At 36.5% G+C, this 14437-nt stretch overlaps 2 protein-coding genes across 2 annotated transcripts; one reads left to right on the top strand and one right to left on the bottom strand.

The window, feature by feature from the left end:
• Positions 1–616: 616 nt before the first annotated feature.
• Positions 617–1024, bottom strand: LOC140158042 (uncharacterized). The gene has a single exon (XM_072181289.1). It carries the CDS (start codon positions 1022–1024, stop codon positions 617–619), a length of 408 nt encoding a protein of 135 aa, XP_072037390.1.
• Positions 1025–6784: 5760 nt separating this feature from the next.
• Positions 6785–7561, top strand: LOC140158041 (carbohydrate sulfotransferase 13-like). Its single transcript, XM_072181288.1, has one exon. It carries the CDS (start codon positions 6785–6787, stop codon positions 7559–7561), a length of 777 nt encoding a protein of 258 aa, XP_072037389.1.
• Positions 7562–14437: the final 6876 nt, after the last annotated feature.

Genomic DNA, 14437 nt, shown 5'->3' with positions numbered 1-14437 from the left:
CTACAAAATCAAGTAAGTTTCAATTCTGGTGGTATCGATATTATGTGCGTGAATTCTTGAATAAAGTGCAGAAAATATTTGTAACTGCATACGGCAGCCGTCATACAATCCATAAAGAGATTTAAATGAAAAACAATTAAAAATTTAATTATTTTGAAAAGCTTTTCTATATAATAAATGTAATCAAAATCTTGGATAATAGTCGATATGTGGATTATTTTGGACTTTTGGGTGATCAGCGCTATGTGTTTTCTACTTGGCAATTCGATAGACTAGATTTGAATTGCAATTTCTCTCCCTAAAGGAGGGTCGGAGAGGAGCATATTGAGTGAGACAACTATAACTGACACACAAGAGGAATCATTTGGGTTCTATACACATGATAAAGGAGATCACGCGGTTTGATATAAGGAGGGGGAGGGTGTCATTTCCGCCCGATGATTTTTTTCGGGAGGGGAAAACGTCCAAAACTTTCGTTTTGATATATTATTGACCTTAACTCAAGAACCGCAAGACCTATGGAAATATTAATGCGATTATGAGCGTCCTTGACTCATTTCCTATATTAATATACTTACACTTACACTTACACTTAGGTTGATGGGCAATAGTTAGGTTAATTAGCCTTTATGAACCCATATCCAAATTCGTGCTGCCAATAGGTATCTATCTTATTCTTGAATTCATTTACAGATTTTGCCATCACAACATTTCCTGGGAGACTGTTCCAGTGGTTGACAACTCTTATGGAGAAGAACTTGCTCCTACAGTTCAGCCCTTTCTTCAGTGCTGGTTTAAACAGCTTGTCACTGTGTCCCCGCAGATGATTCTCGTCTCTTGTGAACATAGTCTGCTCCTGAATGCCCTCCAGACCGTTTAAGATTTTGAAAGTCTCAATCAGGTCACCTCTCAATCGTCTCCATTCTAGACTGTACAACTTCAACTCTTTCAGCCTTTGGGTGTATTCTTTGGATCTCAGACTTGGAATCAGCTTTGTTGCCCTGCGCTGTACTTTCTCAATCATGTCTATATCCTTCCTGTAGTTTGGGCACCAGGCTTGAACGCAATATAATATTAAGAAATACTGCAGTTTTTTAGTAAATGGCTAAAACTGGGTGACTATAAGTCCTGCTATCCCACTCGCATTTACGGGGCACTTCGTGATCCACTGCCTCACCCACCCCACACCTTTTTCTCATGTATGAAATAGGTTAATAAATACGTATCACTTGTTGCTCGAGACATTGTATATACAAAATAATGCACTTGTACCGAGATGTTCATGCTCTTAATGCACTCTCACCTGCGGGACTCCATTACATCTCAGTCATGGGTATGACGTTAAAGCAATAATGTGTGATTTGCATAAAGAATAGATTCTTATTTCAATGTTTGTTTTCACTGATCACATTACACATTATCCCCTTTTAATTTCAAGCCAAACAAATGAGGTATAATGAAGAAAATTGCGATTCATTCCAACACCTACAATGCATGTACTACGCTCGCCGATCGTATTACATGTAACTGCACGGAGCATCGTGCTCGACGTGTGTACATACAAGCTGACATCCACGGTACATGTTAGCAAGTACTCGATCGTTGAACTCTGAATAAAACCGGGTCGACCCGGTTTTAATACAAAAAGTTAAATGTTACGGTTATTGAAGCACTTCAGGCTTAGTCTTTTACATGGTATTTTAGTATACCACTGGGCATTATAATTATGCAAAAAGTAGAAATCCGAGTAAAATTGAGGGCGTCGCTATGAAGCAAATCACACATTATGGCTTTAAACTACATTCAGGATGAGTGGGGAGGTCGTGTGTGGGGTTCTTCCAAAATAACTTCTATTGCGCACAAGAGACCACCATTACCCACTCAGTGACTGGCGGGGTGCAGTCGGCGGCTTTTGGCGCCATAAAACCGAGCGGGCGACTCATATGATATGAAAAACTTTCACGCATCTGCCCAGCAAACACAAAAACGTTTTAAAAACGTTTTAAATAAGTTTTTTTTAGCTTTTGGTTTAGGTAAAAACGTTTTAATAACATTAAAATGTCGGGTTTATATAAAGGTCATGATAACGTTTTAAAACGTTTTTGTATGAAAACACACTACAACAATATTTTTAAATGTTTTCAAAAAATGTTATTGTAAACTATTTTTGCAAACATTTTGGCCAAATATTGAGTCAATACTAAAATAACATGTTAAAATATTTGAACCCAGCAAACACAGAAATATTCTTTAAATGTTTTTTCAAAACCTTTTAATAACATTTAAATGTCGGGTTATATAAAGGTCATGAAAACGTTTTTAAAACGTTATTTAAAATATTTTGGGCAAACATTTTTCAAAAAATATTTTTTCAAACCCAAACTAACATTCTGTTTAGAATGTTTTGTATCAAGTTTTCAAGAATGTTTTTGGAATGTTATTAAAACGTTTTTATACCCTTTATATAACCCGACATTTAAACGTTTTCTGTAAAACATTTTTATTTGCTGAGCAGTAGATTATTAAAAATGTTTTTTAAGGTTATGAAAACGTTTTATACTCTTAATATTCCCTTTATATAACCCGACATTTAAACGTTTTCTGACAACCTTTTATAACTTTTTGTGAATGATGTCGAAAACGTTTTGTGTTTGCTGGGTGCTTAATTACTAGTTTACCAACTTCTTATACACAAGTGTGGAACAACAAGCACCTGAAGGGCACCAAAATCAGTGTGTACCAGCTGTGGTTCTGACCACCCTCCTGTACGGCTCTGATTCATGGGTAGCTTACCGCAAGCATCTACGAATCCTTGAACGTTTTCATCAGCGCTGCCTCCGTCGTATCCTTGGCATCCACTGGAGCGACTTCATTACCAACATCGAGGTCCTTAAGCAAGCAGATATCCCCAGCACTGAGACCATGTTACTGAAGACACAACTACGATGGGCAGGACCTGTGTACAGAATGGAAGACCACCGCCTGCCAAAGATCTTTCTGTATGGCGAGCTGTCATCAGGGCGATGAAATTTAGGGGCACCTCTAAAAAGGTACGAAGACTACCTCAAGTCATCTCTGAAAGCCTGCGTCATAGACCCCAGACACTGGTTGCTGCCCGTAATGTTTGGAGACATACCGCCCAGCAAGCAGCCTCTGCCTTTGAAGTTACGAGCAGAACCCAGCTTCAAGACGAGAGTAAGAGACGGAAAGAGAGCAGCAACAGGCTTTTAGACCTTCGTTAGCGAAGCCAAGCGAAAGAGACGCGTGCATAAAAGTCATAGTGTAACATTTGCTGAGGACGCTCTCAATAGTTTTTTACACGATTGTAATGTACTTTATTAACCTTACATACCATGCAAAAATCAAGACTTAAGGTGCTGTAATTTGGTCACAATCCAGAATTTTGAATAAAGCGCAGGAACCGTAGTTTAATTATTACAATAGAAATATTAGTCAAACGCGTACACGATGTTCATAACACATAGTACGTACATGGTGTGCGGGACGGTCATCCACACATCAAAGGATCGTACCGTTGCACGACCGACGGAGTGATACGCATTGGTGACATCGACGCTGGTAGTAAATTCCAATTGTCTTCGCTCTACCGCAGTTGTTCGGCTCCAAATTAAAAGGGGATATATCTGGCAGTAAAGCTAACATTTTATGCAAAAGAAATACTTATCTATTTTGTATGGAAATGTTACAACATGGTTTTAATTTGTACAATTTCACTAGCAACAAAATAGCATTTAACCTATAAACTAAACTAAAGCTAAAGCCTTTATACGTTACGTAATTAAAACGCCCGTCATCTTATGAATATTCATTGCCAGCATTTCCAATATATCAGGGGGACAAAAATGAAGAATTCTCTAATTTTGATGAAAAAAATGGTCTCATATTGTTCCGCTTGCAAAATCATTTAATAAAAAGAATAGTTTGCCATATCTCAGGTGGTTTGTTACCTTGGTGACATGGCAAATAAGATCAAATTCCTTTGAGCTGTGTTGACCTTGATCTATTTTGTGATGTTACCTATGTACCAAAACAACCAAAACAATGCAACATTTATCATTTTGATTTATTTTGCCAAAGGAACAATTTGAGACCAGTTGGATTAAAAATTGAAGCATGTTTCAATTGTAAAAGCCCGTGGGCCACAAACTTTGACTTTTGACCTTTTTGCCTATAACTCAATACTATATGTCGGAGACTGGTCAAACTATACTTTTTCTGAATCCTTATGAGAAGAGCAATACATTGGTATGGTTGTTAATAAGATTGGGCCAACTTTGAAATTTCACCCCTGCATAAGCGGCCATTTTGGATTTATGCAAATTAGGTACTGCTCCACTATGGGGATTTTCGGGGACTTTTGATGTGTTATTAAATATGCTTATCCGAAATGAATGGTGATTAAATGGATTCTGTTGCAATTAGTTGTGGGTTAACCCCTTGTTTTTCTTAATTTGATTAGCCCAAATAGCTGAATAAAAGATTCAGTCCATTGATATATGTAATTGATACATTTCGGAGGGGGAGAGTTGTTTGATTTGAAACAGATTCAGTCAACTGCATTGTTTTGGAAATCATGTATCAGAGGATACAATTTTCAGCTGCAGCGCACAAAGTAAATGACATTAACGTAAAAGCATATAATAGGCATCATGAAATCAAATATTACATTTTCAAATAAAACCAGCTGTTGACACAGTTCATACACGCGATAAAAGACAATTAAACATCCTTGAATTTTTAACTAATCTCAGTTTTATTCTTGTACAAAACGATTACCTGCCTATAAACAATGGATGAATACCGTACAAACTCGATAGTTAGCATATGTGCTTACTGTCGAGCGCTTTTGAAAACATGAAATTGTACCCAAAACACAAAACGTTTTCGACATCATTCGCAAAAGGTTATAAAAGGTTGTCAGAAAACGTTTAAATGTCGGGTTATATAATGGGTACATTAATGGTATAAAACATTTTCATAACATTAAATAACATTTGTTGGTAATTTACTGCACAGCAAACACAAATGTTTTACAGAAAACATTTAAATGTCGGGTTATATAAAGGGCATAAAAACGTTTTAATAACATTCCAAAAACATTTTTGAAAACTTGGTACAAATCATTCTAAACAGAATGTTATTTTGGGGTTGAAAAATATTTTGCAAAAAATGTTTGCCCAAAATATTTACAATAACGTTTTTAAAATGTTTTCACGACCTGTATATAACCCGACATTTAAATGTTATTAAAACGTTTTGTAAAAAACATTTTAAGAACATTTCTGTGTTTGCTGGGTGCAAATATTTTAACATAATGTTATTTAAGTGTTGACAAAATATTTGGGCAAAAATGTTTGCAAAAATAGTTTACAATGAGATTTCGAAAACATTTTAAAAATATTGTTGTAGTGTGTATTCATACAAAACGTTTTAAAACGATTTCATGACCTTTATATAACCCGACATTTTAATGTTATTTAAACGTTTTTACCTAAACCAAAACCCAAAATATAACTTATTTAAAACGTTTTAAAAACGTATTTGTGTTTGCTGGGGAGACACACATTTGCAGGTTTACTTGTTCGTAAAACTCTGTGTATCGTGATTTGCTCAAAACTCTTTACACTTTTGTGGATGGGGCTCTTCATGTTTGCACGTTTTAAAAGCGCTCGATAGTATAAGCACATAATTATGCTAACTATCGAGTTTTTACGGTATTCATCCATTGTGTCCGATATGAGGGCTGACATTTGAAAATGTTGCCAATCAATATTCATGATGTCGTGCGATCGACTCATATGTACATTTAGGCGCCTTTATTATTTTTTTTTTATTCATACATTGGACGTATCGAGTTGTACTGGGTGTCCCATAATGATTTATACCGGAAAATTTGTACTTTTTTAGGTACATAGGGCATTACTATTGGTAATAATGTTTTAAATTATAAAATTTACATAAATTTAGCTTTCTTAGGAATTTTAGATTCTAGAAATTGGACGTTTCTAATAGAAGTTACAGGATATTGGGTAAAAAGGGGGGTGAATTCCAAGTTTTGACAAAACTACCTATTTTGAAAACCTGTAAAATTACCAACCGTTCAGCACAAAGTTATTTTGGAAAATGTTATGCAGTATATTTGTTGTGTCCTGTTCTTACTTCTACTAAATAGTCGATATCTATCGATTATTTATGATGTTACGAAGCAATCCGTTTATGGAATAGAGGATTTGTTACGCTTGAGTGATCTTAAACTATTCTTTCTTTTTTGTTCCGGCGCTTTTCACTTGAATAAATCTTCTGGGCTTCGGGTCTAACAGTGGCGTAGCGTAGGTGGGGGTACCTGGACTTACATGTAAATGTAGATATTTATATAGCGCTTTATGCCGTAAACAGCCTCAAAGCGCTTTACATTTATTCCGCCGTTATTAGAATATGTCGGAACCACGTTTGCAGCCTACAATTGGCGCAGGGTTCATCAGTACAACGACTGTGACTACCCCTAACAGCTTCCCATTACACCTGGGTGGGGTGAGCAAGCGAGGCAAATCGCCTTGCCCAAGGGCGCAACACGGTGGTGGGACGGGGACTCGAACCAACGCACGTCTAGCAAGCTCTCAGATTATGAGTCCAAAGCCGTAACCACTGAGCCACCGTGTCCTGATTCAGGGGGCACGGTCGGCTTTTTGTATTTTTTAAGGAATTTGTCGAATTTTGAACTCTCTCGTGCCGTATGAAACTACGCCGTTATGCATAATTACAAATGATTACAACTAATATTTTAATATTTCTTCATTCAGATATTGACGATGGACCTTTTGAGGATGAATTTGGGTGGCTGCAGGAACAACAAAGGAGACGAAACACCATTAAAAAAGCATGCGCACAATACAACCCTGATGAACACATCACACAAGATGTTCTGAGACATATTTTAGTATCCGATACACACAAAGTATTATACTGCTATATCCCAAAGGTTGCCTGTACTAACTGGAAAAGGATAATACTTTTATTAAATGGAAAAGAAAATGTCACAAACGTGCACTATACTTTTATTCCGAGTTTAAAGACTTTTTCGACTGAGGAGGTTATAATGCGACTTAGAGATTACACCAAATTAATGATCGTCAGAAACCCGCATGATAGGTTGCTCTCTGCTTATATCGACAAACTCGACCCAACCTCAAACGCTTCCGATGCCAAAGCCTTTCAGCACAATTTCGGTCCTAGAATTAAAAATAACAATATCAAATATTTGGGAAAGAAATTTAATTTAAGCTACGCGCTGGTAAAGGCAGAACAAAAATCAACCTTAACGAAAGACGAAATAACAAATATTCAATTTCAGGAATTTATCAGGTACGTCGGTGATAGCGACAATATGTTAAATGATCCCCCAGAGGAACATTGGAGTGAGATGTACCGATTGTGCAGCCCGTGTTATATCCAGTATGATTTCATCGGGAAATTAGAAACGATTACCGAAGATTCTAAATTCATTTTATCGCACATTGGTGCTAAAATCTTTCGAGTATAGCGCAAGCTAAACCACATCACGCCACTAATAGCTCAAGTGTGGATAAGGTTCAGAAGGCGTATGAACAAGTTACTGAGGAAGATGTTTTACAGTTCGAGAAACGGTTCGAGAAGGATATGGCGTTGTTTGGGTATCAAAGACCGACCAGAATAACAGGATTTAAGAGTGACGAAAAGGATAGAAAAGATGCTTTGAGGCAACTAACACTTGACGATGTTGAATCCAGAAACGCTGGTTAAAAATAACATTTGACCTATTGGTAACATATTAACCACTATTTAGTATTTTAAAGTACTTTGGTTAGTTAAAAAAACCAACAGTTGGTTAAAATTTAACCAAAATTGGGTGACATTTATTTTACCAACTACTGTGTTGTTCACCTGGTATTCAGTCATCAGTAGGTTTAGAATAGCTTAAAATGTCACATCCAAGAATTGAAAAGACTAGTTTGCGTCTGACACCAGTGTCAATCAAACTCCTATTCGATCCTTGATTGGTTAGTAGCTCGTATACGCTGGCGAAGTTACGTAATAATCGGATTAACTACCATAGCAATAGCAAAACAATTTTTGAATATACCGCGCTGCACTGATTCTGGTTTTCCCGATTGCCTTGTATGGCTGTGAAACGTGGGCGGTTGGAATGACAGATAAGAAAAAGATCATGGCGTTTGAAATGTGGTGCTGGCGGAAGATGCTGAGAATATCTTGGAAAGAACATAAGACCAACGAATTTGTAAGAAACCAAATTGGAGACCATGCTTCCGTGTCCCAGAAAATAGATCGTTTTAAACTGGCGTATTTTGGCCACATTTCTAGAAGAGATGGTGACAGCATTGAGAAGATAATTATGCAAGGTCACATAGAAGGCAGTCGTAGAAGAGGTAGACAGAAGCTTAGATGGACTGATGGAATTAAACAATTAACAGGCCTTTCTCTCGTCGCAGCCCACCGTCTGGCTCAAGACAGAAGCTGCACTAATAGTACGCGACGTTGCATAAAATACATTAACTATATCACAGCATTCTCATTCAAATGGCCAATTATTACTCTTTAATACAATACGGGCAGGTTAAAATCACCGACAATAATTTTGTCTTAAATATGTTTAAATAGCAGCACTTCGGTGTCTGTTCTTAAAACCGCTCCAAATGTCTTCAAATCCAAGTGATACTGTTGTCAACAAAGAAATTGCTGCTAACACGCCAAATGATGCTACGAAACTTCCTGTGATGTCGAACAACCAGCCTACAAGAACAAGGAGTAAAACAAAATTAACCACTTTATAGCTCTGCTAACAAATCTTGCCGTTTTTCTTTAAAATGAAGGAACGGAAAATACAGGGTGTCCCAGAATGATCTATACCGGGAAAGTTGAATTTTTTCAGGTATAAAAAGCATTACTATTGGTAGTATTGTTTTAAATTCTAAGATCTACATAATTATATTTAGCTTTCTTAGGAATTTTGAATTTTAGAATCGAACGTTGCTAATAGAAGTTACAGGATATTGCGTACAAATGGTGAATTCTAGGTTTTGACAAAACAAACTATTTTGAAAAGCTGTAAAATTACTAAATGTTCAGCACAAAGTTATTTGGAAAATGTTATGCAGGTACATTTTTCTTACTTCCACTAAAAAGTCGATATATATCGATTATTTATTATGTTACGAAGTAATTATTGTATGGAATACAGGATTTGTTACACGTGATTTGAGTGACCTTTCCTATTCTTTCTTTGGCGCCAGTTTCATCATTTTGAATGCCGGCAAAGATGGATTTGTCATAAAAGTATTGAGAATGTTTATCCTTAGTGTCGTACCATTTGTTTATCCTTAGTGTCGTACCATTTATTTATGTCCACAGTAGTGGCAAACCCACAACTACATAACGGAGAAGATTGACTGCAGAGGATCCTTGAGGAAGTTAATATTCTCTGTAATAATGTCATTTTTTGGTAAAAATTGTGATAAAACTCACATAAAAAGTACGTATTTTAAGTTATATTGAAATGTTTCACCGAATTTCATATAAAGAATTATTCAGCGTTGTAAGCTCTACATTTGTGCCAAATTAGGTGTATTTCCTATAGATTTCTCCAATATATTGCACAGTACAGCTGGACGATGGTGATAAAGCATCCATTTGTATGATGGCTTTGCGCTGTAAATTACACATCTGCAGTTTTTGTCAAATTTTTCAGTAATATCAATGTCACGCCAAAACGAATCAAGCTATTTCCACGAAAATCACAGAATAAGTAGATGATAAATGCATTACAATGGCACACGTGTCATCATTAGATACACTATTGCCTATATATTTTTTATATCTTTCAAACACGGAAAAGATCATTCTGGGACACCCGGTACCTTATCGAACGTTACTGAGAGTAAAGATTATGAATGCCATAGTTTATGCATGTATTATCTGTGTGAAGTTGTCATTACTGTATGTTATGGATAAAATTAAAAATTCAATCAGTTTGTTACAGATGAAGGTTTATTTTCATCGTCGATTGGGTGGCCTATTGAGGATGCTTCTGTAATTTGCACCATGTGGGAGGACTACTGTTAACTCACGACCACGATTTTGCCTCTTATTTCTTTTTTACATTTCCTTTGTATATTTGGTAAAATCCTTATACATCAACATACCTGTCATAAAGCCACTTATTATAGCTGCAAATCCATTGATCAAATTAACCCAGGCAACGGCACGAAGGTATTCTTTCTCATCGGTAATTTCTTTGATGGCAATGTACAGTTCTACTGCTAAGATGCCATGTCCAGTTCCAAAGAGCACTGACATCAAGCACATTCCAATAAATGTGTTGAAAGTAATTGTCAGGGCTAAAGCAAATGCTGATATTAACGACGATATGTGCATCAATTGTTTGTAATTCATTACTTTGTTTAAAGGCGGTAATATCGTTCTAATTGCTGTGAGTCCAATTCCCCCACATGTTCCCACAATAGAAGCTTCTCTCATTGTCGTTCCGTTGGATAAGGAAAAAGACACAATGTATATTAACCACCCGGTGAACGTATAGCCCCATGCAATGGCGGGAACAAGAACTTGCGCATTGAAGGATAGATTAGTGAGCAGTGGTGAACAAAATATACCACGAAATAACTTAGCAGTGTTAGAAGGATCAGGAATGTCATTGGAGTCGGTTGCGTTGGATGATCCGGTCTTTGAAAAGAAAAGGTTGGTTTTCTCTTTAGGCATTTTATCTTCAGTTATATTTTGATATAACATTGCTCCACATGGAAGTGAATGCAGACATAGTCCACTTAATAAAAGCAAAGCTCCTCTCCATCCATAAATATCCAGAAATAATTGTGTTAAAAGAGGCATCAATATCATTCCAAGGCCAGAACCGCATAAATATACAGCAACTGCAGTATTGTAGTATTTATCGAAATATTCTGGAATGACTCCAATGCCGACGATTTCTTGAAGATACAAAAATCCTGTAAAAATATGAAGGATAAAAGTGTTTTTTCGGAACAGATTAATCGGGATCGTTCATTAAAGTCATTAATAGCAAAAGTTTTCAACACAGATCCAAAACAAACCAGGTATGTAAAGTGACTAGAAACATATCAATTCCTATCTGAAATCTTGTTCACTCTGGTAGTCTGGTAGCTGCCGGGGCAACCCCTGGCAAAATTCGTGGTTTGTGCCCCGCTCCTCCCAGTGCACGGGTAAAGAGAGGAAAAGGACGAGAGGGAGAAGAGAAGAGAGGCGGAGGGGAGAAGGGAGAGAGGGAGGCTTAGTTTCATATAGCAGTATACTATAGGTGTTGTGAGGACCCTCATCGACAGGAAAGATTCCTTTGTTTTGGAGGAAGTGGATAATCAGAAGGAAAAAGATCTTCCGAAGCCAAAGAAAGGCAAATCTGGTGACAACTAAGACAAAAACTAAGGCCTCGTAGTTCTGTCGTATGTTGATGGCTTATCTGGACGGGTGTCTAGAATCTTAAAAAAAGCATGTTAAAATCTTAAGATCACATTCCACAAGGTCCTCGTACACCCTAAGAACAAACTAGGCCCCCAGACAAAAGTAACGGTTTACGAAACCCCGATCTGCCCTAAAACCTTTAAAGGGGAAACAGGCCGTTTATTGGCAACCAGATTTAAGAATGCACTGAGACAATTTCCACTAGCGCACAGAAGAAAGCGTCAAACTTCTGAAACATACAAGTCAGCCATATAGCAGAACATACAGCAACAAATGTAATGTAATTGGGTAGGAGGAGGCCAAAGTCATCGCCCAAGAGGCAAACAAAATAACCCGCTGGCTCAAAGAGGCTATCTGGATAAGGAGTAGAAACAACAGCGCCATGAACAAGGACGAGGGGCGTACAAACTTCTCCGAATATACGATCAGATCATAAATCGGCAAGTAACCCATGTGACGTCATCAATATTAGTCACAAAGTTTGCCGATAGCAATACAAACACTACCATTCACCAGAGTGAACAAGATTCCTGAGAGGAATCAACATATTTCTCAGAACTGTCGACAGGTTTCTTTTATGTGGTGAACTCTTGACTGAGCTGATAGATTAAGATTTAGTTTTAGTTTTAGTAGATAAATTGATATGCTTTTATAAGAAAATAGGTTTTTGGTGAACACATTTACCAGTTAGTATCAAACCAAGAAGTAGTACAAGTGAAGATTATAGATTTAGAGATCGTTTTTCACTCTTCCTCATTCTTATCTTCCCTTTTCCGCTTTCTTTATTGTTTTCATTTCTTTTGTTTTATAAATAATTGATATTCTTTAATGAGAAAAATACATTTTTCTTGAACACATTTTACCAGTTAGTATCAAACCAAGAAGTAGTACAAGTGCATTTGGTGCACATGCGCAGATAATGAGTCCTATGGTTGACACCAAGCCACACATCATTATGCAAACTCGTGGACCAAGTTTGTTTACAAGAGCACTCGCGGATAAACCTGACAAGAATAAGCCATAGAAATATTATAAGTATTATGAATGCTCTACCCCAATCCCATATAACATTGCGATATTTAACGAAGAAGAAGAAGAAGATTATCTCACAAGTAAACATATGAAATTTGTCTATAATATGTCCGTTTAGTCTTTAACTTGATCACTAAATATCACAAACTAATCACAAGCTTACCAATTACACTGCCCCATCCGTGACTGATCGCCACAGCGGATCCAACCACCCATGTATAGGTTTCAAACTGTTCCTTGATCGCTGGTAGTAAGACACTGAAACTCTTGACAACACCTATTTCTAGAAAGATTGAGAAAGTCACTGCGCCCAAAACGACCCATGAGGTAGCGTTGTCTTTACTTTTAGTCATCCTGAGAATAATGCTGACTTCATGGAATGGAATCTGATTACACGTTATTAGTCACATTGAACTACTCCACATTCCAGAAAAATATAGCACTAATTCTTTGGGATTCAAAAAATATTATCAAGTTCTGCCAAACGAAACATAGCTCAATCTTAATCATTCATTTAGTCCTAACGGGATATAAAAGAAAAAGTTCACTATTTTACTAATTTCTTGAAAACAAAGAGCCAAAAACATGAATTTTTGGCATGTTTTTTGACAATTGTGTCACAAAAATCAAAGACTTGGAAAGTCTAAGCATTCAAAATCTTGAGTATATGAAAAAATTTTGCTCTAATTTTCACTTTTTTTTGTGTTACTTCAATTAAATGGTTGCTTATAAGAAAGAAACATGTCTTTTCCAAAAATTAGAATGCATAAACTGAAATTAGTCTTAGTACAAGTCTTTGGGCTTGATTGTCAAAGCAGTCGAAAAACACCCTAAAACGCATGTTTTTGGCCATTATCTCCAAAAATTGGCCAAATATTAAATTTGACTTTTATTGCTAGTTAGGACTAACTAAAGAATTAGGATTTAGCTATGTTTCATTTGACAAAACAGGATAATATTTTTTCAATCTCAAAAAATTAGTTCTGAATTTTTCTGGAATAGGGAGTAGTGAGAAAGTGCAAAATACAGTTCAAAAGCGTAAACTTCAATGTCTAGTGGATATCTATTCAAAACCACTCTGCTATGAAATTAGTCTTTAGAAATCAAAGCAGGCACTGACACTTGCTCATATGCAACCCGTCTATTTATACTACAATATCATGCCATAAAACAGAATAATTATTTTAGTCAATATTCCTATATGTTTTACACTTTAAATATGTCAACCCATATTTAAAACATTTTAAATCCCCTCGTTGTCTGAATTATTGAACTATTTTAATTTTACCCTGGGGAGGGTAAAATTGGCGGGCCTAGAGTGGGGCGGAGCAAGCGATTTTTGGCGGGCCGTCCGGGGGGGGGGGGGCTCATAATTATTGCACAGCCCCTTAGTGTATTACCTTAGAACATTAAAAATACGAAGTGTGGTACAAAAGGAAAATCCTGAACATGGCCCATATACTCTCCAAAAATAATTGTTTGCTAACCATCCAGTGGGATTTTTGGAGTGGGTCGGTAGGTCGGAAAATATTATTATTCTTTTAAATGATACACTACTCTATAGGCCTATGCAATGAGCATTGGTTAAGTGGAAAAATAAATCATTACTTCAGACCGTCAATACGCATGACACACCATAGATTCAATTAGAGTGTTATAAGACGCAATGTTGATTGGAAACATGGATGTAGGAATGGACAGTTATGAAATGTTTTATGAGTTTACAGTAATGATTTTCTTCTTAACAAAATGTTGTTAGTGCTGAAATGAAATTTTACACACAGAAAAGGTAACTAAAATCCTTATTATACAGGCCCGACCCTGATTTTGACCAGTTTGTGGTCGGTCGTTTTTTATGTTTATTTGTTTTTTGTTTTTG

Source organism: Amphiura filiformis, chromosome 7, assembly GCF_039555335.1.
Source record: "Amphiura filiformis chromosome 7, Afil_fr2py, whole genome shotgun sequence".
In the NCBI taxonomy this organism is placed as follows: domain Eukaryota; kingdom Metazoa; phylum Echinodermata; class Ophiuroidea; order Amphilepidida; family Amphiuridae; genus Amphiura; species Amphiura filiformis.
Note: the sequence above shows the minus strand (reverse complement) of the source record. Positions and strands in the feature narration are given on the sequence as shown.